The sequence below is a fragment of the Acipenser ruthenus genome, chromosome 28, assembly GCF_902713425.1.
Source record: "Acipenser ruthenus chromosome 28, fAciRut3.2 maternal haplotype, whole genome shotgun sequence".
Classification (NCBI taxonomy): Eukaryota; Metazoa; Chordata; class Actinopteri; order Acipenseriformes; family Acipenseridae; genus Acipenser; species Acipenser ruthenus.
The window spans coordinates 1,133,751-1,159,588 of record NC_081216.1 but is presented as its reverse complement, the minus strand read 5'-3'; the positions used below and the strand labels follow the sequence as shown (position 1 = coordinate 1,159,588).

Below are 25,838 nucleotides of genomic sequence, written 5' to 3'. Positions count from 1 at the left end.
AATGGAAGCGAATTTTCCTCTCATCCGGGGGGGGCGGGGGGGGGGGGCTGACATTTTTACAGACCGTACTGCCAATGAGAATCTTTGCTACAGCAGTACAAGCAAATAAAAAGAATAACAAGACATAAGAACAATGCACACACATATCCCGGACTACACTGATCTATAGATTACAAATGTGTAGCAATTCAACCGTTTATCGGATTATAACCACATGCAATCTGAAAGGCACTACAGGAGTTTTATGCTAAACTTTTTGGTGAAAATTCACGGCAGCTACAGTGTTTACCATGGAGGCAGACATACACAATCAGTGTATAAAGTTTCACTGTGCTTTTATTGCCTGATTCTAATAGCCTGGAAATGCAGTTCACAGAAGTTGCCTCAAGGTGTCAGTGCACATCTTTCTCAACTAATGATACAGGTTTAAATAAAAGCTAACCGGTTTAAGAAGTGAATGGGGAAACTAACACATACTAACACAAGCAGAAAAGTGTAGTGTGGTAGACTGTAACTGCAGTTTAGATGCACTGTACAGCCAGGCTTATGGAACCCCATAAGACCAGGGGTCACAAATGGAGATTAGATAAAGGGGCATTCAGAACAGAAAATAGGAGGCACTTTTTTGCACAGAGAATTGTGAGGGTCTGGAACCAACTCCCCAGTAATGTTGTTGAAGCTGACACCCTGGGATCCTTCAAGAAGCTGCTTGATGAGATTCTGGGATCAATAAGCTACTAACAACCAAACCAGCAAGATGGGCCGAATGCCCTCCTCTCGTTTGGAAACTTTCTTATGTTCTTAACATAAGAGAAGTTTGGGAATGACAAAAGGCCATTCGGCTCATCAAAGCTCGTCCCTTGTTAGCGCACCACTCTCCCCTACTGGGGGGGAAACTAATTTAAAAAAATTTTTTTTGGTTTAAATAGTCCCCAGTTTTAGATCCTACTGGTCGGCAATTCCATGCATTTTTAATTTTTAAAAAAGTGCTTCCTACCTTCTGTTCTAAATTTACTTTAGATTCCACTTATGCCCTTGTGTTCTTCTCTCTGTGCTAAATGTGAAGTTTTGGGTTAAATACTTCACTCAAGTCTCCTCTTTTAACTTCTCGGCTGAAGAGATTTAATTCTTTTAACCTGTCCTCATAGCTCGTGTTATGCCATCTATGTGTTTATAATAGTACAGGAAAAATAATATTGATCTATGCCCTGGGCGAAGTGTACAGGAAGCAGAACAACACATCAACTCCATTTAAGCAGTTCTAGAGACATAACAGAAATCTGATGGCACTACCGAAGGTGACAACACACAAGAGCGATTGACCAGCTGTCCTTTATCGTAATGCATTGATGGCTGAATCAGTGCATTCTCAGAGTTTGCATGCTACTATTTATCATTTTTAGTCGTTATCAAACCGTGTTACCAGAGACAGGAGTTTGCAAAACAGATTTGAAACCAGCTGGGGTAAAAAAAAAAAAAAAAAAAAAAGAAGCTATTCATCATTCTGGGATGTTCTACAGCGCTGTATGTTAAAAGCTCACGGTACTTGCCACAATAAAAAATATATTGTTTTCAGCCTTTGTTACGAACAGTTTTAAGGCAGTTTTTACAAATAAAAACACACAGATTAATCGCAGCAAACTACGACACAGGGTTCTCAGAAACAGGTCTCATTTAATACAGATGACTTAATGGGGAATTAACGCAGTCACCTGATCTTAGCCGTCTGTTTTAGGCTGTAGTTAAACATTTCTTTTGAAAGGGATGCTCTGTCCGGCAGAGTCGGGGTTAATTTGTGTCGGATCCCAGATCTGGTACCTTATTGTCTGACAGGCGGGGGAATCCTACAGTTTGCAAATGATGAGCCGTATGAATAAAACAAACCAAAACACTAAGTATTTTCTTTTACAAAAAAATTATTCTGTATACATAACATGTACAATAAAAAACGCTTTCCTGTTCTATGAATTGAATGACAAAAGTGTACTGTAACGATATATTTTAGCATGCAAAATGTATTGTTCAAAGCTGAAGATCATGTTAAAACACGGCTGGGGAAAGGTGGGCATGCAGCTACCAGCAATAGAATGAAATCCACAAGCAGATGAGAACACAAACCATTCAGCTCTGGCCAAAAATAAAAATATATGAACATAATTTTGATCTTTAACATCATGTGATCAAAGAAACTACAAAATGATCTCACAAAAGTCTACTGGAAACCATAACAGTAGTACAGTATTTCCTATTAGATTTCAAAATGTCACATTTTAAATTTTTTGTCTGTTTTTCATTAAGTATAGGGGAAAACTACAAAGCGGTATGTGATTCAATATGTTACCGTCACATTATTCAGCAGGTTTCATTCCACTTTATGAAGCTAAATGTGTTAATTCTAAGGGGGATGCAAAATTTTTGGCCATAGCTGTATGTGGGAGCTACTGTCGGTACATTAGGTCTAAAAATGCTATCCTGCAATCCCTCTTCCTTAATTATAAGATCCGATACCTTGTTGTTTACAAATTAACCCCTGAAGAGGAGCAAGAAAAATTATTTCAAGCTGTAGCTTGAAGAGGAAGAGGAAAACATACTGAACTCGAAACGACAAGCTGAGCAAGGTGGCGAAAGCTGTGCCGATGCCAAGAGTAGAAATACAGATAATAAAACATGATTTATTAAAGGCCCAGTATTTCAGTTCTTTACACACAGAGCACAGAGAGACTGGCAGACTTCAAAATCACTGGCTCACCTGGGAGGTAAACCCAATTAACACACAATTATTATTAGCGTGGTAGACGGGGCTTTAGCATTGCGGTACGGATCATTTATGAACAAGATCGAAGGAGCGTGTTGCATGGAAAGCAGCCTTGTCATAAATAACTCATTATTATAAGAAACCGCAGTGTCAGCAGAGGCATGAGTGCTATGGAGACTTTTTCCAGGCCAGCGTCAACCTATCGTTTTTATTGTGTTCACATGGACCTCATCCATCACAGCTTGATCCCCTGCTGAAAGGAACCTTAACCTGCCTTTGAGATTCTCGTACCATTTATTTTATTTTATGTTTTTAATTGCTGGCCCATGGCTCCTATCCACGGTATCAAAATAGTCATGCGCTACCTAACACCCCCGGTCTAAGCCCTGCCTCAGAGGCGCACTCTTGCCCGCAACAAACACATTTTCTAAATCCCCCCCTGAAATTAAATCCGGATTCCTCTCGGACGATGACAAGTCCCATTTGAAAAGTCCAGAAGGCACCGCTGTCTGTTGACACAATGAAGACCTTCAGACTGACCTCAAAACCAAGCAGCCATAAATAATGTGTCTTCTACTCTAAATAAACTTGATGACTCTGGAGTTAGCCTGCCTGCCTGTCGATTCACTCATTCTCCTGGTCTGGGGCTCTTCATCCCCTGGCTCAAGCCCGGTTTATCCAAGCGCTCGGGTGCCTCTTTAGCTAAGTAACTAGATAACTATCGTTCCAAATAGTTTTATTGTGCTTTTGTTAATTCAAGTCGCCCTAATCATTTTTTTGGAAGACGTTAATTCGCCGGGTTGGCAGGAAAATTCAAGGTGGAAATTTGAACGCTATGTTTGTTTTTTGGCCAGCGCCTTCAAAATACCTCAAATTACCTACAATCAAGAGTACGGATGTTTGTTTTTTTTCAAACCGGAACTATTTGTTCTTGATTTCCTGATATTACTACATTTGTACCTTAATTATCCATTTTGCTTTCATTATTTTCTTCTTAACTACGTCTTATCTACTTAAAACAAAACAACAACTTAGCCTATGCCTAAATAAATGTTACTCCACCTAATTGCACATGCAATTTCTTAGAAAATAATACAATTATTTTCCTTTGGGAAGGGGAGGTACTTTTCTATGACAGTCCAAATTAACTCACAGTATATCTCACTCAAACTTTGTCAACCCTATTTGAAAACACTGACAAAATGTTGACACTGAGATCCTACTACAGCCACTGTCGTCACACGCTGGCTCAAATGCTCAGCATGTTTCCACATGCAAAGGGGTAATTGCAATTTTCTTTACAAGCCCAAAGGGACTGTACCAGCACAGGCTTAAACTGAGCAAAAAATATCTGCTCCTTCGTCTAAGAAAAGACGTGTTGAAGGCTTATCAGACAAAGATGTATTCGAGTTACTGAAGGAATCCCACAGGTGTCTGGAACATGGAAAATGTTTAAGGGGACACAAGTAATAGAGGTTTGGTTCACTTGCCTCTCTGCTGAGAACCTTAAAACACATGACGTTTACTGAAGCCTACAGGAATGGGGTGTTGTCTAGGACGCTCTCATGTCTAGGATTACCATATGACTCCAGGACATTTTGGGACACCCCAATGCATTCTGGTAAGTGTAGTCCTGCTGTGAACGGTACCTGAGGTAAAACGTACCAGAATGCACTTTGTGAGTCAAGAAATCCTGAACGGTCCCAAAATATAACACTTTACATTAAGTATCCCTAATTGATGTGTATTTACATAGTAGTTACTTAGTAAATACAAGAGTACTTACAATGTTATTATGCATAGTTTGCATGATATAACCCTTATATTAACCCTAACCCTAACTATAAATCTAACCCTTACCATTTTCTGATCCAATTGTGTACTTACTTACTGTATATCGCGCTAAAAGATGTACACGCTAAGTACATTGTAACTATGCATGATAACATTATAATTATGTGTAAGTACACATGCATTTACTAAGTAACTACCATGTAAATACACAGTAATTAGAGACATTTAATGTAAAGTGTTACCTAGAAAGGAATATGTGGAAAATGTGTATAAAGAGATGATGTGAGAGTTCTGAGATAGCTTCTGAGGTTACGCTAAAGCTGCTGATGGGAGAAGCGTGTCCTGACATAAACTTAACTTTTATTAAATATTTTGTGTCATCACAAAGAGAACAGAGTCCAGGGACTAGGAACACTGCTGAGCGTCACATTGCAAATCTGAGTCCGGCTACGTCAGCAGCACAGCTCTGAAATAACAGCTGCCGAGCGGGCTCGTAAATATCATCCTGCTACAGAGAGATCCGAGAAGGTCCCTCGTAAATAGCACCTTCAATTCGTTAGACGTCCCAATCATAAAAAAAAAATAAAGTGATGAAAAGCTATAAATGTTACAGCATCCAGCTCAGCCATCGTCTCAGTCTTAACCCATTAGCTGAAAGTCAAACCCGTACTGATGCGAATATCTTCGGGAGACAGCTTAAAGATCATCTTCTACACAAGTTCCTGGGATAGAAAGCAGGCATTCGGCTGCCCGTTTTTAAAATGATCAGACCATTAAACCAAATAACAGATTTATTTCATTGCTTCGTTAGGACTTGAACAGTTAATTTCACTACGCACTGCTGGTCCAGGGGACAGCCACATTGGATTCCACTCCCTGTTCCTAAATGTTACAGTAATTTCATTTCCATTGCATGGGGTACTCCCAAGATTGTGCTTCTTTGTGAAGCTGGTACAATCAACATGCCATACAGTAAGTAGACTCTGACAGCAGATTAACGACCTTTCAAAGTATCATTACTATATGGCGGCGCTTCTGTAGACAGCGATAATGCATGTCTAAGTTGAATTGGTAAAGATTACAGTGAAAAGTGACCAAATAAAATTCATAGCAAGTGACTCAAACTGTGCTGCGCTGAGATTTCTAATTCTATCTTTCTGACATTATTCTGCTCTCTATCTGACAGCTTTTTAACAAGTCAAGTTCATTCTGCTAAAGAGGCAACGGCATTCTCTGAGTGTTCATTCTTGGAACTATGCTTAATCAAGCAGGACTCCATTGACACACTGCTGTGTGTCAATGAGAACTTAGCGGATAAAATAAATTTTGAATCACACAACCTGATCTAACCCATAAGGCTCTCACACCTAGATGATTTAAATTGTCATTTAATTCCCCCTTTCAATAGCGGTAATGCACTGGTATAGGGTCTACAAGGTATTTTAGCCCAAGTTGAAATCACCGTGCCACACGTATTCTGAGAGCCTGACAGCTCTATTATATAGTGCCATACTGACATATTCAGCATGGCTAGAATGGTTTCTCCTGCTAACAAATGTTCGGTAGTTATATTTCCTGGAAGGTTTTCGTGTTCAGTGTTCTGTTTGTGCTTTAAATGGAAATGTCACTGGAGGAAAATTTTACAGAAGTGTGCAGTGACATTACAGAAGGTGGATGTGTTCTTAACTCTGCTTAACGTAATGACTTTCTGTGGTTTATTTAGTTTGCTAGGCTGACATCATTAGATTCACTCCACGTGTGACACCAATTAGGATCCCCACCTCCCTTTGGCGCGCACTTTATGTGGTGACAGATAGGGGCCTAATTACTTGTTGCACAGGAAGTCAATCTACGTTGGAAGGATAAATGGTATCACCCAAGTCAAAGTTAAAATAAAAAATGGAAAACTAAATAAAGGGTAAAACCTTTTTAAATTTGACCATTTATTTAAAGTTGTGCTACGTAATTATTTTAGGAAAAAAGGACTGAGGACCTCATTGACAGATAATGGATACTAAACAGACATAAATATACAGTATACATTAATAGGGGCAGCAGTGTGTACTGGTTAGGGCTCTGGACTCTTAACCGGAGGGTCGTGGGTTCAATCCCTGGTGGAGGACACTGCTGCTGTACCCTTGAGCAAGGTACTTTACCTAGATTGCTCCAGTAAAAACCCAACTGTATAAATGGGTAATTGTATGTAAAAATAATTTGTAAAAAATAACGTAATTGTAAGTAAAAATAATGTGATATCTTGTAACAATTGTAAGTAGCCCTGGATAAGGGCGTCTGCTAAGAAATAAATAATAAATAATAATAATAGATAGTTGCCCTCATGTGTACAGATGAAATGCAAGCACTTTCTGAGAAAGCTCCCTGCTTGCTGATTACAGCTGAACTGCACACTATGTAACCCCACTGATAGATTACAACAGGACGGTTTCACAGTTCAGAAATACTGCCGCTGGAAAATCTCCCATTCTGACGCTCCCCCACAGGCTCTGGTTTATACAGCACATGTGTGATCCCATAAAACCTGTCAACAGCAGGAACGATCCCATCTTCTGGACCCCCTGGAGGCACAGCCTGAGAGCCAGAGAGAGAGAGAGAGACTGCCTGTCCTCCACCTGCTCTTATCTGCTTTCTCTTAGATGTGCTTCATTGCCTTTCCATTTCTTAACACAACCAGTGCATACAAAAATGTAACCGTTTGAAGACCTGCTGTTTTTTTTTTTTTTTTAAATCAATCATTCACGGTGGACTACATGTTGTAGATTGAACACACCCATCAACATACAGCTATGGCCCAATGTATACATAAACACAATTTAGATCTTTTATTTTAACATCATGTAATCAAAGAAACTACAATATACTATAATATACAAAATATTAGTACAGTAGTATTTCTGTTAGATTTAGAAATGTCACGTTTTTCAATTTGTGTCAGTTTTTTCATTAAGTATATGGGATGTGCAAAGCGGTGTGCAATTCAATATGTTCACGTAACAATTATTCAGCAGGTTTCATTCAACTTTATGAAGCCAAATTAGTTCATTCTAGTTCTCTCTTTTCGCACAGCTGTACAGTAGGGCAGTTTCCATTATGGCCGCAGTATTGTGAGTTGATTCTTTTATTAATGATTCATTAATTAGCAGCCGCTTTTATCCAAAGCGACGTAGAGACTTGGGGGTGAACTATGCATCAACAACTGCTGTTGCAGAGTCACTTACAAAAGGACCTCGGTCTTACGTCTCATCCGAAGGACGGAGCACAAGGAGGTTATATATAATGCAGTTGTGTTGTCCAGTCTGAGCATTAAAAAATAATCTATCACATGAGTTTCCTGATGAAAAAGCTATACTTGCAGCAGCTGGAGGTTACAAAAGACTGTCATTGCTTAGGAAGCATAACATGAATTTTACAGAATTTTTGCTTACACATGGGGTCTAGTCAAATGATCTGAATCACAGCAAATGTAAATACATCTGTCGTTTAAAGCATTATACAGGAACCTCTTCTGTCATTTTATATATTAGACAGAAATACACTAAAGAGACTGAACTGTTATATTTCCATAACCTTAGTACAGAGAGAGCCTTGCATTAGATCTGTTCTGATTTCAGCAATAAGACTGAGTCACAGCGTTTATTAGGAGAACCCACCAGTCATTTATATTCAGCCCCACAAACAGTACATCATTTAAGCTCACCTCACATACAGTTAATAGTGTGTTTGAATCATTGAAATCCTACACTGCCACACACTTGAGAATGCACCCTTCCGATTCCACCTTTCAAAGAGGTTTCAATTGTTTCAGCTGTGTGATGGCAGCGGAGAGGGGGATGGGTCACCCAGGAGAACACTTTGTTTGGTTTGCCACTGTTTGACAGGGTCGCAGTCTCATCTCGAACCCTTTTCACTAGCTTCAAAACAGATCATGCCCGCCATGCATTTAAAATGAAAAAAAAAAATAACTGCATTTCCCTTTTAACATTTGAATCCTGCCTGCTTGTCATACAATCAGGGCACTTACTGTATTCTGGTGTATTATGTTTTTTAATAGGAATTGTTTTTAGTACCAATCTAAGCTACTGCTCTGAGCAACCTGAATTAACCCTTTTGTTTATCATGTTGGTATCGTTGATATTTTAGATATGGATATCCAGTATTCACCATGTTAATAAATATTTAACAAAGTCCTCCTTGGACCTTGTATCAAGGTATCTATATGGGTAAGCTTTTTTTTTGTTGATTCTGCTTTGCATACTAATATTACTTCTGAAAAGACTCATCAAGCCTGATTATGCACCATTAGGAAAATGGAGATGATATATTGTAACCCTGGTAAATGTTGATGACAAGCCAAAAACTGCATTCGGGTTCTACAGCATTAAAACAGCATAGTAACAGAGACGCTTCACACGCTAAGGGTGTGATCCCTCCAGCGAATTCCCAGTTTCACGTCTACTTGCGCACAGCGTGGACTTCAATCTCCAGCCCCCCTGTGAAGAACACCTTCGTTTTCTCGCTCCATATCTTTTCTTAATGACACCTCTGCAACTTATCCAGAACCTGCTTGAACGCCACCTCTTTAAAATATCCTCGACTCAGTGGGAAAGGGAACATTTGCACATTTTGCGCACTGGAGACCCGGGAGCCCAAACACGCAAGCTGTAACGGTTGTCAAAACAGCAGTGGCAGGACGTCCCGGACTGTGTCCAAAAGGAAACCCAGCCTCCGTCCCCTGCTGAGCCTCTGAGGCGAGCCGCCTTGACAGAGAGTGATGGATGTCCCTTCTCGCTGCTGGATGGTTTGCTTCCTTTGAATTTCCATATTCTCATTTCTGCAGGCTCTGTATCAAGATGACTCACAGAGCTCCAAAACCAGCTGCAGTGACACAGTCCAATGGCAAAGAGGGTTTGTACTGTACTGAGGGGCAATGGTACTGAGGCACAGCAGCAGCTGCATTGGTGTCATGTGAAAAATGGTACCTTTTCCTATTTTGTCATACGATTGGTATCACAATGATATGAACCAATAACCCAACACTGGTTGGTAATGAGACCAATGTGCAACATGTGTTCCTAATCCAATGTAATACCATTGCAGGTAGTGGTTTGCCAACCTTCAGGGTATTATAATGGTTTACAGTACCACTATGTAGTTTAACTTTTCTGTAAGAGAAGGCACAGTACGTAAGCAATACATTCACTACAAAATACAAATCTATACTTCCAAGTATGTTAGTTAGTGTGGAAAAAAAAATGTGCTTAATTAACGCATGAGCCACACCTGTGTGGAAGCCCTTGCTTTTAATATTATTATTATTTATTTCTAAGCCGACGCCCTTATCCAGGGCGACTTACAATTGTTTCAAGATATCACATTATTTTTACATACAATTATACAGTTGGGTTTTTACTGGAGCAATCTAGGTAAAGTACCTTGCTCAAGGGTACAGCAGCAGTGTCCCCCACCTGGGATTGAACCCACAACCCTCCGGTCAAGAGTCCAGAGCCCTAACCACTACTCCACACTGCTGTCCCTAACCACTACTCCACAATATACTTGGTGTCCCAGATGTTTCCATTTTTTTGTTCACTACCTGTATAATACAGGTGTCAAAGCCATCACCTCAACTCTAGCTAAAGTGCAACACTGTGGTCACACGCTACAGATGGGAGCCTTGTTTCAGCAGTACTGCTGCATGCCTTGACAGAACAGCCCCGCACGTTACCATGCAAATACATGAATCTGTAACTTTAAAATGCACTTACATCTCACCTCTTAAATGAAACATCTATATTACCTGCGTATAGTTTGTTTTTCTATAGTATGTCTCAGTTCTAAAATTCTAGGTGATGCAAAACTTTTGGCCAGAGCTGTAGGTTATATGGTTAGACAACTGCTGTGAGGGTGACCTACAGAACAGGAAGAGGTACCAAGCATTTCAAAAATCGAATACTAAGGGAATAAAAAGTCCCATTGCAAGACCGTAGTAAATGCTATATGGTACAAATGACTATGAGACAATCAATAATGATACCATTGGTTTATCATTCTCCCCACCACATGCGCTATTTCATATGTGTACACCTCTAAGCTGTCAAGGGAGAATGTGTAAAAAGGTTACCTAAACCCAGATGAAACAATAAAAAATGCCACACATACTCCTCAAATCAGCAGGTGCTGGAAAGATTCGCGGTGGGTCACTTTTACTAAACGCTTGCATGCAGAGCTTTCATTAACCGAGGGGGTTTAGAGGATTCAGAGAAAGGCTCACCCAGCACTTCCTGCAGCCCAAGTAGGTTTATTAATATAATAATATAATACTGCACTAGGAGCTCACAATCCCTCCCCAGCATACCGAGAGAAACACAGAGAGGACTTATACAATCTTATACAAATAAAAAGGTCACTGGTGGGCCGGGGTTAGAAACAGCGCTTCTAGAAAGTCCTGTCGACGTACTTGTTGTGTTTATTCCAGCTGACAGTAATTGCGACTGACGGATACAGATCTAACAGCTTGAGAGACCTTGTCGGAATGAACTGGCTGCCAGGCGTTTGTCTGCAGATGAAATGTCAATTAACGTCACTCCACCCGGCTTTACCCAGCGGCCCCTGCGGTTCGACAGCAGGTTATGTAAGATCGTCGCTTGTCAAACAGGGGGCGGTTTGATTAGGGGCTAGGTGGTACCTGGTTAAAATGGACAACTATAAGAGATACTAGCCATATTAATAGTGTGACATCATGGCGCACAGATCTGGGACGTCCCTGCAAAAGGAAATGCCCACAGCCAGACAGATATCATCACACCGGATAGTTCTCAAGATATAGCCAAAAAGGGAGCAGGAGTTAAAAGGCATTTTTTAAAATGTAGTAACCAATTGAGCACTATTTACCATATTCTATTCCATTTCTTTTCAGTTTCCTCCCTCACTATCCTAGTAAATGTTGCCCTCTCGATGGCAGATTTTAATACAGCCTTTCTATAGTAGACATGAACAGTAAGCCGTTTCCATGTAAAAGCTGGAGAGCCCACAGTGCTGTATTTGTGTGTAGTTGCTGTAACAACCTTTCGATTTATAAGCAAGTGTCTTAACCACTGTGCAATACCCCCCCCCCCCTCCGATGGCTGTTTTTTCAGAGCCCATGTTCCTTTACCATGTCTCGCCCACCGGGGGTAACAGTATGTTTAATCCCAGTGTGTCACATGGAACAAACCTGCCCCCTCCCCACACACACAGATAGGGTTAGTCTGGGAGCTACACAAAACAGTTCAAGGAGCTGTTTAAAAGTGTCACACTGGCTCAATTACACCAACGCTGTTTGTGCAGCATAAGATAATCTTTTTTAAAAATGAAATACTAGCCTCTTGTAGAGAATATGACACTCTGTGTAACACTTACAGCTCTAATTAAAACCATGTTCTTCTTGCTGAAGGATCTGTGCAAACCGCATGCTGGAAAGATGAAGGCATTTGAATATTTTATTAAGCCAACGGGCAAACGACTGTGTGTAATTTGTCTGCGTGGTTGGCAATTTGAGGTTAATGTGAGACAGATTCGAAATTGCTTCTGGGATAAATATATAGATCTAGTAAGATAGATATATGGATATATTGTAGACAGATAAAAATGTCAAGCCACAAAACCATAATAATAATAATAATAATGATTGCACAGACACAGTTCTGTCTGTGGTCTTTATTTACAATTTTCAGAGTATAGAACTACTAAAATAAACCTAAATTCAATGACAAGCTTTTCCACTAAATGACTAAGAGATCACATGGAGAAGTGGGTGGGTGCTAATTATCCACAAATGGGACATTAAGCTCGCAGAGGTGTGAGTGACAAGTCAGTCAGAAATCTATTAGAGGCAAGCAAGCAAGTTCAGTTATGTGTTCTTCTGAATAGACAACTAGCTTAGGTCAGTCACATACATGGAGTGTAATACAAACAATACAAACACCTGCCAGAACACTGTCAATAGGAAAGCGTCAACACCAGTGGCTAAAGTGAGCATTTGGCTTTTTTGAATCAGGCAACTTTTGAAAGGAATCGAGGCAATTTTATTTTTTATTTATTTTTTATTTATTTCTAAAACAAAAAGATCAAAGTAGCTGCTGTAGGATATTAGAAAACAGGAGGCGCACAGAGATCCCTTTGTCACCTGGACTTTGCTTCAATACCCGTGCTGCCAGACCCTTCAACAGCCTGCAATACAAGCGATTTTCTGTCCTCCGAAGCTGAGCAGGCAGGCAGGCAGGCAGGCAGGGAGCAGCTAATGGAGGGATCAGTCTTGGCTCCCTCTGTTCCCTGTCCAGCTCTTTCCAAACGCCCAGGCCAGCCTGCCACACAATCCCCCCGTTCACAGCTTATAAAGAGGGCTGTGATCTGGGAGCGTGGCTCTGCTGGGACACCCACCCCAGCTCTGTGCTCAGGTTCCCTTGAACTCAGTGTCAGAACATTCCTCACATAATTCCCTCCTTGAAAAAAAGACTGTGAGGGAAAAGTACTGTTAAGGCACAAGTGTATGTTTATATATATATATATATATATATATATATAAATATACATACTGAAGTTTCCAATGTACTGCGCTCGTTACAGTTTGTTAGAGCAAGACTCCTAATTTACAAACATTTTTACTATTGGCAAAGGCAAGCTAAAACCTACTGCTGAATTGCTACTATCCCCATATCCTGAGCAAACTGCACTCAGTTCTAGACTTTACAGTATATGATTGGATCATCTGTGTAATTTGTGGTAATCCCTAACCCCCTTTTCTGATACAATTGTGTACTTACATATTGTGTGCCAAAAGATGTACACATTAAGTGCATTGTAACTATGCATAATAACATTGTCATTATGTGTAAGTACACCTGTAGTTACTAAGTAACTACTGTGTAAATACACAGTAATGAGAGACACTGGATGTCAGGTGTTACCACCTTTTCATTTCTAAACGACTAAAAAACAAGCAGATTCTTAAGACTACTCGCAATCTCCAAAATGAAACGTTCTTTATATCTGGTAACTTCGTTGGATGCGTTTTTTTTTTTCTTTCTACAAAATGCAACAAATAAAAGACTCTGAATTAAGAGTTTTGAGAACCCCGTGTATTATCCCGGGACTACTGAAGGAAGTGGAAAATAAATAACTGTATTCTATAGTACTATCTGAGGCCAAGGGATTAAGCTTTTTGCAAGGAAATATCAACAATAAATAGAAGTATATAAATAATATCCCATTACGGTTTGAAGAGACGTCATTCTATATATATATTGTATATATATATACACATGCAGTGGCAAGGAGAGGCTTCCTGAAGCATGTTACCAGGAGGTATGAGGGTCCCCAAGTGGCTCCCCTGGTAAAAGCACGGCCACTTGGTGTGCAGAGTGAGTCATGCAGTCAGGGGAGCGCTGGTTCTGCTGAGTCACCAGTCTTTGCTGGGGATTCTGGAGGGAGCCTCGCATTGGCTTTGGCGCTCCCCTGGGTTAGGGAGGCAAAACCGGCAAGGATTGCTTTTCATAGCGCTACAGCGGACCCTACCAGCCAGGCGTCCAGTGAGCTCAGAACGGACACCTGCAGGGCTGGCTTTTGTCCTCCAGAGGCTGGTAGCTTGCTTTCATCCGCTCTCGAGCTCCTGGGTGTAGAATAGGAAGCTGGCTCGGTCGTGGGAGAATAATAACATATAGACTATAATGAAATGCACTGACGAAGCCAAACTGTTTGTCTGCTTGGCTTCCAGCCTGCAAGTTGATGATTGAGTGTTTCAAGTCATGGATAAGCAGATTACAATACAAACCCACTCACCACTCATCTCTCGTTTTAAGAACAAACTGCCTTAGTGCTATTCTGAGATCACCAAGCGGATTTAAAGCACCGAACACCACCACCCCTCCCCCCCATACAGTACATTGAAAAAACGATGTTATGAAACAGAAAAGATAAGCGTTACTTTAAATGAATTATACAGAAAACTAACAGCAGCCAGACAGATTGGAATTTGCATTTTGCACAACTTGATGATAATTACATTGTTTTCCTCCATCTCTCTCTCTCTCTCTCTCTCTCTCTCTCTCTCTCTCTCTCTCTCTCTCTCTCTCTCTCGTTCCTGATGTCAAAGGAATAGCTGTAGCTCAGTAAATATTAATGCGCAGTTAAAGCCTTGCCATTATGCATTTATAGGGATTACCCAGCTGAAAGGGAGAGGGGCTCATCCTCAAGCAAGGAGCAAGCTGTGCCTGAAAATGAGTTTTTATTCAAATCCCATGTTGTAAAAACACACCGCCAACCTTTACGGCGAGCAAAACCCAAGTAGTTATGCAGAGAATGGCTTGCCATATCAGTGATTTCACATCCCAGTGAATATATTGAGCTGTTAAAATATACATTGCGCCAATGTAAGCACCTTAGTCCTTGTGGCAGGCGTCTGCCGTGTGGGTGCGTGCATTCGCTGCTGACTGACAGGCAGAAGATCTAGAGGGAGGTTATAGCCGTGAAAATGCCGTGCGCTAGTCCCTAATGCGTGGAGATCCCGCTTATTCACCTCGCTCTCTATACTTTGGTGGGATCTACAATCTCTGTTCAATAAACAAACCTTGAATCTGGCTACTCAGTTTACCTTCAAGGCGATCAGAGGCTTTCAGCAAGATGTTTCGCTCTCTTTGTCCGGGTAGCGTGGACGATGTTCAACCCTTTGGCTTTGCAGCAGCCCTGAGGTGAATAAACGGGACCTTTTTTTATACTTGATGCCCCGCTGGAACAACTTCTAGTTAGAGATATAACAGGTAATGCATTTATCTAATTTCTACACACAGTCGTAGTCGATGCACTGTCTGTTACTCTCGTCTTCATCAGCATTTTCAATCTTCTTAAAGAAGTGTCCGTAATAGAAGAAATTCTGAATGCTCTTTTCATTGCATCAAGAGGACTAGTGACTGAATCAGATACGTTTGCAGGAGATGCGAGTCATGTGACTTAGCTTGGCTATTATGTAAATCCCAGATACACCACTGCTGGAACATGGCGTTCCAGAGCATTGCGGCTTGACAACACCGCGGTCAGAACTAAAGAACCGAGCCATGAGTGTGGTCAAGCTGAGGACAGAGGGATATTCTGTTCACAGTAAAGCCGCGGTACTTCAGTTTGCCAAAACTTACAGCATCATGTGTGGTCCGTAAGTAGAAAAGTACTGGGCGAGCAAACAAGGATCTGGCTGGGAATGAAAATGCTTGGGACTGGACAGTACGCTGGGAATGTAGGATTCAACTGGTTATGCCTTTTTTTGCCCTGATTGCCGTCTATTTACCATAAATGGTGACTGATGACCAACCACGGTTTGACCGCTACACCACCACTCCTCCAAAGCGGTCATACATTTTTCTTTTGGTGCCTTTTCTGTGACTACTAGACCATTGAGATAGATTTTTCCAGCCATTGCAGAATTCAATAGTAAACTATAGAATAGCATGACATTCAGCAGTATTCTACAGGATATGAGATTTAATTCAACAGTGCTGTCCAAAACATTGTCGTCGGCCAAAAAAAAAGACCCTCTCCTGTTTTTATAACTCACTCTGCCATCCCGAGGGGTAAGTGAAAATGTCCTTGCTACCAGGGCTGGAATTGACGCAGGACGAAACTGCCATTTCATTTAACACTCTACAAAATGGCTTTCAGCATCTTAACCCCAGTTTCTACAGCGTTAAAATAGAGTTTATGCGACCGCAATGGAATTAAAACGACCCTTTGGCTCAACTGCCGATCAGTGAAACTGGCCGGAAAATCAACCTTTGAAATGTATGTGACACAACCCAGCAAACTGCACCTTCAAAAACAGATCTAAAGTGCAATCACACAGAGAAGTCTCTATGTTAGTTCAGCGTACACCAGATAGATCCGTGTCCAGGACCAACACAAACAACCCCTTCTCTGTCTTTGTGTACAGACGCCCATGTGTTCTGGGCTGAGGTTTGCTATTACAGCAAGGTTTACAGGAAAGCAGGAAAGGTTTTATTTATTTATTTTATTTTAATTTTTATTAACAATCCTCATCAATGTGAGAATTCTTATTCTGCAGCCCAAACTGGTGTAACACATCTTGCCTCTATTGCTAAAAGCCTGCAGTAGTATTAGACACCAGGGAGGGTTTTGCTAACGCAAAGATACCTACTAATCTACCTACTGAAGATTTTTTTAAAGGTTATTTTTTAAAATTTATTTATTCATTTGTTTTACCCTCAATTCGCCCCGCCCGGTTCAGGAGAACTAAAGGTTCAAAGGCTGGCCCTGCAGGTGTCCGCTCTGAGCTCACTGGGCGCCTGGCCGGTAGGGTCCGCTGTAGCGTGATGAAGAGAAACAGTCCCTTCCGAACCTGCGCCCCCTTGACTGTATGACTCACCCTGCACACCACACGGCCGTGACTTTATCAGGGGAGAGTCCTGATGGTAACGGTTTAAACGTGACAGTAATTTATGACTGATGTTGAAATCTTCTAAAGGAGAAAGGCTGGCCTTCTGTTATGGCACGTGGAATGAATTCCCCAGATAGTCACGATCTCTTATCCCCTCAGGCGGTTCATTATGAACACTGTAAAAGGACAGATATACAGTGCATGCTGGGTAACAGTGTTGAGAATACAAGCACTTCAGATCTGGGTGACTTTAGTGCTCTTGCGGTTAGTTGCCCAGACCCTTCGATTCTCATTGCTGAGCTTTTTTTTATTGATCTTAATATGCAAGTGTTCTTTTGTACCATTTGACAATTCTGTGTGTGTTTTTGAGTTTTTATTGGGGGTTGTTGGGGGGTACCAGACTCCCGCAGTGTTTTTTAAACCTCGCTGTATAAGAAAAGCTTCAGCTGCCAAATTAGGTTTAGGTTTGGGTTTGCGTCTATCACATACATCACTAACAGAAAGCTTCATGAACAGTCATATCATGTATTGTAAATAGCTTGGTAAAAACGTGCTGATCTGCCAAGAAAACTTTCAAGGACTGCACAAATAAACAGATGCCTAATCTCATTTTAATCATATCGATCTTTTACAGTAACCTGTCTGATAGTGTGGCTATGAGGACACACACACAACTATGCACAAGACCTTTATTTAATCTGTGTGCTTTAATAGGCTGTTCACTTCTTGACAACATCGTTAAAAACGTCCCTGCTTCCTCAATACAGGGTGATGAGGATCTTTAAATCGAGCAAGCTTCTGAGCAGTCTTATTTGTTATTTTTCTGTTGCCCTTTCGTCTGGCTAAACAAAACCCTTGAAGTCACTGGATTATAAGAAACTATTTTTATACAGTGTAAATGATATACCGTGCTGTATAAGATGAATCCCCTTAACCCTGTTTTATTTTTAAAAGCACGTCATATTAAAAGAGATTGACCAGCTGCAAGGAATTTCATTCTCTCTCTCTCTCTTAAACAGACTTACACCTTTTACTGTTAAGTATAGTAGCTCCTCAGTTTGGATTTCTCCTTACTGGACCTTACCTCCCTAGGAAAGTTTCCAGTCATCCAGCCAAGGCATGGAATGATTTATCCTAGTTATTTTGGTAGGACCCCCTCCCTCCTCTCTGCTATCAAATGGTTCAGATTCTGGATCTCTTTGCTCTTTGGGGAAGGCGACAAACCGTACCCACTCAAAGAGAGCCTTCTCTTTTGCAGAAGGCACCGTTTAACTGAACAAAGCTTTTAATACACACTTTTGTTTAAATTGGCTGCCCCTTAGCTTGACTGATTCATTCTGGCCATAATGTGCAACAGAAAGCTGCATCTCCCTTCTTCTAGTCACCGTGATCAATGTGATCCAACAGACTTGTAACGAGGGCTGCCCATGGTTACCTACTCCCTACTGGCAGGCGTTTTCCAATATTTTGTCCAACCCCTGTACCCTAAGTAATATGTTCCCTCATGGGTTTCAATGGGTTTCTCATCACAGCTTCTACATTTGTCATTGTGGCACACTGCAACAGACGCAGTCACGGGTAGTTTAGATCTATGATCTGCATATTTCAGGGGTTTTAATTGAAGGGCCATTTAAGGGAAAAAGAGTGGAATCAAATGACAAAAATAATGCAATCCTTTAGTTTATGAGAGAAAGCTGGTTAGTTTGTCTGTCTGGAGGTTTTTTTTTTTTTTTTTTTAACAACAACAATACTGGACCATAAATAGTTTTCCGTGTTTTAAGCCCCACTTTCAAGTTTCTATGAGGCTAAATATATAAATATATATTTACATAACTAAACAAGATTGTGACTTTTGATCTTAAAAGCTGAGTTTGTATGTGAGTATGCTTGGTTTTTGCAAGCTAAAGCACTTGCAGGAACCTGCAAAAAAGTTTGACAAAAGCAATTAGGCTACTGTGGGGAAAAGAAAGCCAGAGAACTTCTGTGAAGAAACCCCAATTATTATTATTTATTTCTTAGCAGACGCCCTTATCCAGGGCGACTTACAATTGTTACAAGATATCACATTATTTTTACATACAATTACCCATTTATACTGTTGGGTTTTTACTAGAGCAATCTAGGTAAAGTACCTTACTCAAGGGTACAGCAGCAGTGTCCCCCACTGGGGATTGAACCCACGACCCTCCGGTCAAAAGTCCAGAGCCCTAACCACTACTCCACACTGCTGCCCAATAGAATCATTAGCAGGACACAGCATTACCAGCAATGACAAAAGTATGGACTCGAAACAAATATTTCACAATGATTCACTGGTCCTAATATGCTACTAGAGTTTACTGACTTGTATGCCACAGTATGAAGATCATTATGGTATCAACAGCTCCATTGTATCGACTCTTGTGCTACCCTTTACTGAACCACTGCATGTTTTCCTTCCACTAATTGCATTGCCTGATCGCTTGTTAAGGGTTGTCCCGGTCATGTCGATGCGGCTCTATCTTTATGATCTGCACATTCACGAAGAGACATCATTAGAGTTCAAAACATGGTGTGCTGGTCAAAGCCCTGATCATCCCCTGAAAGCCACAGCATGGAAAATCCTTTAAGCGTATGGAAGAGCTCTCATCTGTTAAAAGTGATTATTTCCACGACCTCTCCTGATGTTACACCTACACACTGGTAGAGAGTTTTTTTTTTTAATGAAAATAACCCTGTGCCTATTTTCACAGATGCGAGTTAAAATGCCAGTCAACTTAAACCCATAAATAATAACTAAGAATCGTAAATAAACATATTTTATGAACTGCACTGTGCGGAACGCTTGTGGTCAGATTTTCAAAGCTATTTTACTCTGAATCGTCATTAGCAAAGAAAAAAAAACACACACACACACACACAATTATTAACCAACTAAATCTCAAGGACCTGAAAATTGGTTCAGTTTACCAACTGTTTATATAATATACTGCTGCTTAAAGAGTAACTTGTGGGGTTCCGAAAAATATAGCTGTATATGTTCTCGCGTGTTGTAACAACTGTTACACTTATAACTTCAAAGTCTGCTTCAAAGCTCTTTCAAAATGTCCGCTCTGGTGCACTGGGGTTTGAGATCTGTCCTCTAAATCACTGCAGAAAGAGTGATAATTAAAAAAAATAATAATAATAATAAATAACAACAAGTGCTCTGGCTTTACTGTTCTGTCCCGCATCATGGATCATTATTGCTGTGTTACCTGTTTGACAATGTGGGCAATAATCCTTACACTATCAGTGCACTAGAGCAGACATGTTGAAAAGAGCTTTGAAACAGACTTTGAAGTTATAAGTGTAAAAAGTTGTCAGGGTGTTAACAATGAAACGAAAAATGACAGGTGTGTTATTTAAACATGTGGGGACGTGCAACGCTATATTTTTCGGAACCTCGCTACTTACACTAAACTCTTTGAACCTCCAGACTCCAGAGTGGATTCTGAGTAGTTGCACCAGCCGCTCATCCCTGTAATGAATTCTTGCCAGTATTTTTTTTAAATCTTTTTTACGTATTGTTGGTAAAACTTCTGGTACGCTCTGGAGTGTTTCCACTAAAATAAATCAATTCACCTCTTCAGAAAGAAGCAATTTTTTTCCTTCTTCTTCTTTTTAATAGAATGAGCCCGAGGCATACAGATCGCACACGCTGCGCCACAACGGACCAGCGGAACGGAACAAAAGGGCCGATCAGCTCCTCTTTGATTTCCAGCAGTAGTTTCACTTCTAAAAATACACAAATCTATACCCTTTGTGGCCTGAGGAACAATAAAAGAATCAGAAGAATTGTCTTGTTTAACTACAAGGTTAGGATTAAGGTACGCTTGTACAGCGCCAACCCTTATAGAAAATTTGAAGAGAAATAAAAACTCTTTAGGGCTTTCCACTGCACTTGTAGAATTATTAGACACTGGACTGGCCTGACCTCAGCACCACGTTACTGGATCCTCAGCTAATGCACTATCCTTGCACTATTGCACTGCTAATACGTCATTGCAGATATAACTTGTTGTAATCCTATCTTGTTGCATCCTAGTTCATATGGTATTTTATTAGTATCATTTGCATTTGCTGTAACTACACTGTGTTTAAATTTAGAAGGTTCTTGTCGCGTGAGAAAGCGGCAACACGTCACAGCGCACTTTACACAGGTGTCAATTAAACCTTTGCTCAACAAGCCTCGTCGTTTTACCGCGAAAGTTAACCTTTGCTGGTTTATAAACGCATTTTGTTGATTAAAAAATGCTGAGGCTTTGATTAGAATCAGTTGTTGCAGCTCATGTAAATCTAATCCATTAATAAAATTCAGCGTAGCTGAATTCATGAGCTATTGTTTAGTTTATAGGTTTCTTAATAAGCCTATAGCAATGTTGCGATTATATATATATATATAACATGATTGTTTCTAATACCATTCATCTTTTAGTTAATTCGAATTCTATTTCTGAATGGAATAATAATAATAATAATAATAATAATAATAATAATAATAATAATAATAATAATGGCAATTAAACTACATCTACCCCACATCTAAAATACCCTCTTTTTAAGCACATGTTTGTTTATAAATTATTTTTCTTCTAAGAAAAAATGCAAATAATATTACAGGCTGCTACGAGTCTTACCATGGATGAGAGAGGTGTGGCAGAATTTCCTTTTTACAAAATATAAAGCAGGTAAACATGATTACAAATACATGGGTGTGATGGGTACAGTTTGTTAAAAATATTTACTGTAACACAAAACATTAAGAACTCATTGAAGAGCACCCCTGTACTGATAGGTCCCATATGTCCAGTGTACCATTCCACTGCTGGATTGCAAATTGACAATCATTTGATGCCTCCTCATTGCTGGCTGTAGACAGTGCTGTTAGCTTTTTACAAAACGCTCAATTTAATCTCTGAATAGTCTGGAATGGAACAAAAGTATTACAGTGCAGCTGCAGTGTGGTTATTCTTACAGCATTTTGAGGTGTATATAATACTTGGACCGATTTCTGTGTTGCAGCGAGCCATTCTGCATTACTGGTGGACAGCATTTTGTTGGGACCACAGCTCTTGTGAGGCTGCTGGCTCATTTAAATCTAGAAAGCATTGGAAGAGGAATTATCCAGGTTTTCTTTTTATGTTACTTCTTGAGCTGGGAAGCTGTGAACTTGAGTCAGCCAGTGTTGTGATGTCACCTTCTCCTTCAGCAATGTCACAGCGCTATTTATATTACATGGGGGGAGCTTGCGTTACTGAAGCTACAGCTGTCTATAGGGAATGTAAATAAACTGGTCCGTCAATGATGCCTGCTTTTTTGTCAAGCAAAAAGGCTAAACTGTGTGATGCTGTAGCTTTAAAATACATTAAGGCAAAATAGTACTGCTCATGCTGTGCCCAAGCCATAATTTGGATTACCTACTGTTTTTTTATTGTTGTTGGTTTTTTTTTTAAATAGCAATCTGGCATCACTTTCAAAACAGCATGCTTATCAAAGCGAACAAACCTGTGATCATAAAAATGATTAGTTAACTTGTGCGTGCAGTTTGTTCAAAACATTTCTGCGTTTTATTCATATCTGTGATCAGAAAAAAAGGTTAAAACGTAGAATGCATTCATTTATGTAAGAAAGAACGAGAAAAAGAGAAAGAAAAGTTTTTTTTTTTGTAGATTGTAAATGTTGTATCGCTCATAACTATACATCACTCTAATACATAGTAAGTCTAAAAGAAACTTGACAATTCAATGACAAATGTTTCAACTGGATGTCTGGTCGTTTTTAGATAGTGGCCTAGATTGCATTAGCCTAATTAGTTTTTAATGTATAACCTTCATTATACTGTGGAGAATCATATGCCATACCCTTGACTTTCCCTACCCCTTCTTTCAAAACGTTTCATGCATTTTCTACATGGTAATGTATACTCTAATACAGTATTGCCGCTTAGCGTAACCTGCAAATACGATCAATAACTATGATTGTCCAAAAAGACTCTACTAAAAGAGTACAGCCAGGGCACTGATTTGGAAATGGAAGTGTAATGAAATATTCATTCATGTTTTGTATACAGTATTCTGGCAAAGATAGCTGTCTGCTGTCAGGTTTTTAACCTGAAAGAGAAGCCTATTTATCTATACCTAAACCTTTTTTTTAATGATTTAATAACCATGAATACATCTGAAACATCATTTCTCACAGCCGCTCATAAATTTCATTCAGACATTTTTTTTGTTTGTTTTGTTGGGAAGGAGGAAAAAATGTAACCTCTAAAAATAGCTTTGGTGTACAGAAGCCTGCCTGGTTGGTGATGTTTTTCAAGGCGGATTGACATACATAATTAGAAGTTTGCAAATTCATAACACAGCACATGTGACACAGTCCGTCTTTTGTTGCTTAACTGCTGGTCTCAGTGGGAATTATATAACCTTCATTTTCATTACAGTGCTTCCAGACATATTACAAACTCCTTGTGAACATATTGGTTTACATGTGCAAGAACACTTTGTAACCAATAGTATGCATTAAAGAGAACTTCTGGGTGAGCCTGCTAAATGTACAGGCCTATTTATTTTAGCATGCAAAGATATATATATATATATATATATATATATATATATATATATATATATATATATATATATATATATATATATATATATATATATATATTAAATAGATGTTTAAGTTGTTTCTGACTATAGAAGAATTAGATAATGCTGCAAGTGGCAGTCTATATTGTTATTTATTTATTTAGCAGACGCCTTTATCCAAGGCGACTTACAGAGACTAGGGTGTGTGAACTATGCATCAGCTGCAGAGTCACTTACAACTACGTCTCACCCGAAAGACGGAACACAAGGAGGTTAAGTGACTTGCTCAGGGTCCCACACAGTGAGTCATAAACAGTGTTCTGCTTCATATTTAGGTATGGTATTATTAAGCACACAACCGTGCGGTAACAAAAAACACCTACTTTAATGTATAAAAAAATGCACTGACAGCCAAGCTTGCATTTAGCCTCCTTCTGGAGATCTGTCACCCAGTAAAAAAAAGCTAAGAAATTCAATGCAACCATGTTATTAAAACCTGACAAGAGAAATCCGAATAGCTCGCCTCGCTCGGAATATATTCTGTTTATATAAACTGGGTGACAGGAGAAGGTTTCAAACCCCACGTCTTTATATGTAGAAAAAATAAACAGGCAAGCAAACAAAAACATCTGACAGTTTCAAAGCCAAGTTCCTCAACACAGGAGTCGAAAAAACCTTGCCTGCAACAGACTGTAGAAGCTTTTTCGTGTTTTGAGATGTCGATGTGACTGAAAAAATAAATACAGTCACATAGTAAGTGCACACTGCTGAGGTACTCTGCAAGAGTAAAGTAATTATGTTTATCAAAAGAAAAACGCACAGCCAGGTTCTGAAAACAGTCACATTCCGACATAAGTCTGTTCTTTGAATGGGGATAACATAGGAGTTAAAAGCAACATTGTGTCCTAGCAAAAACAGTCCAGGCAGTACTGGATAAAACAATACAATGGTACAGTAGCATTTACCTGCTGCACACACCTATCAAATCATTCTTCAGATAATGAATGTTACAGCCGGTAGAATATAATAAGCATCCGTTACAGACAGCATTGGTTTACAGTCGTGTCACACACAGAGATCCACAGTAAAGCCTGGAGCCAGAGGTTTAAAAAAAAAGATTAACTTGCACATCTGGCTTTCTGAATCTGTTCTAAGCGATGCTTTATGCCCCCGCTGCTATCTCCATCAGTCAGTCCCGATGCATTCCCAGTAAGACCGCGTTAATTTCACAGTGGCGGCGTCGAGACAGCTGTTTGCAGGATCATTACTGGCTATCATCATCATACCAATTTTAAAAACTTCAAAATTACAATAATAAAATAACGCTATTAAAATATCCGCTCTTTCATGGCACCTTATATATTAATGTACTTTGTTTAAAAAAGTGAACATAATAAAGTTATAGTGAGAATAAAGTTTTAGCCTCCCAAAATGTTGCATTAGGCTTCTTGTTGCATATAAACATTTGCAGAACACAATCTTAAAGAAATTGAGCATTTTTTGTAATGGTAAGCCTGCTTCATTTAATATGTTCCCAAACTTGTCAAGCGTTACCTAAAATCGGTGATGCTCAAACGATATATCAAAGCTAGTAAAAAAAAAAAAAAAAAGAAGCTTGCTTTACCAACTGTGCAAACCATGTAGCACAATATAAATATTTGCAAAATATGTATCTAACACTGATGTAATTTAGTTTCTATCATGCCAACCAATTCTGTATTATCTACGTGTTACAAACATGCATTCATAATTTAACAGAGACTTCTCATTTTGTTTAAAACACATTCTTTTAAAAAGCATCTAATCGCGCTGCAGTTAAGTTATTAAATATTTCACGCCTACCTGTCGCGTTTTGTCCCCGGCTACCTCCGCAGTCGTCAGTTTCCAACATCCTCTCTCCTTGCGCTGAGATACAACAGGGTTTCTTTAGCGGAGCGGGGCCGCGCTTCTGGACACCGGGTACGCGCACAGCCCCTCGTTCCACGGTGACGCGCACTACCAGGGATTTGATTGCGCGTGGTTTTAAAAGAAGCCCGAGTTTCCACGGGGCAGCCCACCTGTTCCGGGTAACGTGCATTTTTTTAAATTGCTATGCAGTAGTTTTGAGGTTTGGTTCCCAACAGCTAAGTCTGTAGTCAAGTATTGCAATGTTGGAAAGAAAAAAATATATGTATGCAAAAGTGTATACATAAAATGTCAATTTCCTCTCACGTTTCTTGCTTGCGATTATTTTTATACTTCT

The 25,838-nt window shown here is 39.8% G+C and overlaps 1 protein-coding gene across 2 annotated transcripts in view; it reads right to left on the bottom strand.

Moving 5' to 3' along the window:
* The window catches only part of LOC117434714 (zinc finger protein 385D-like), an 82,230-nt gene extending 56,719 nt beyond the window's left edge, over positions 1 to 25,511 (bottom strand). For both annotated transcript variants that reach the window (XM_034057337.3, XM_034057338.3), the window contains exon 1: positions 25,439 to 25,511. In XM_034057337.3, the coding sequence (XP_033913228.3) occupies positions 25,439 to 25,487 (49 nt within the window). In that variant the 5' untranslated portion in view covers positions 25,488 to 25,511. The remainder of the gene's footprint in view (positions 1 to 25,438) is intronic.
* Positions 25,512 to 25,838: the final 327 nt, after the last annotated feature.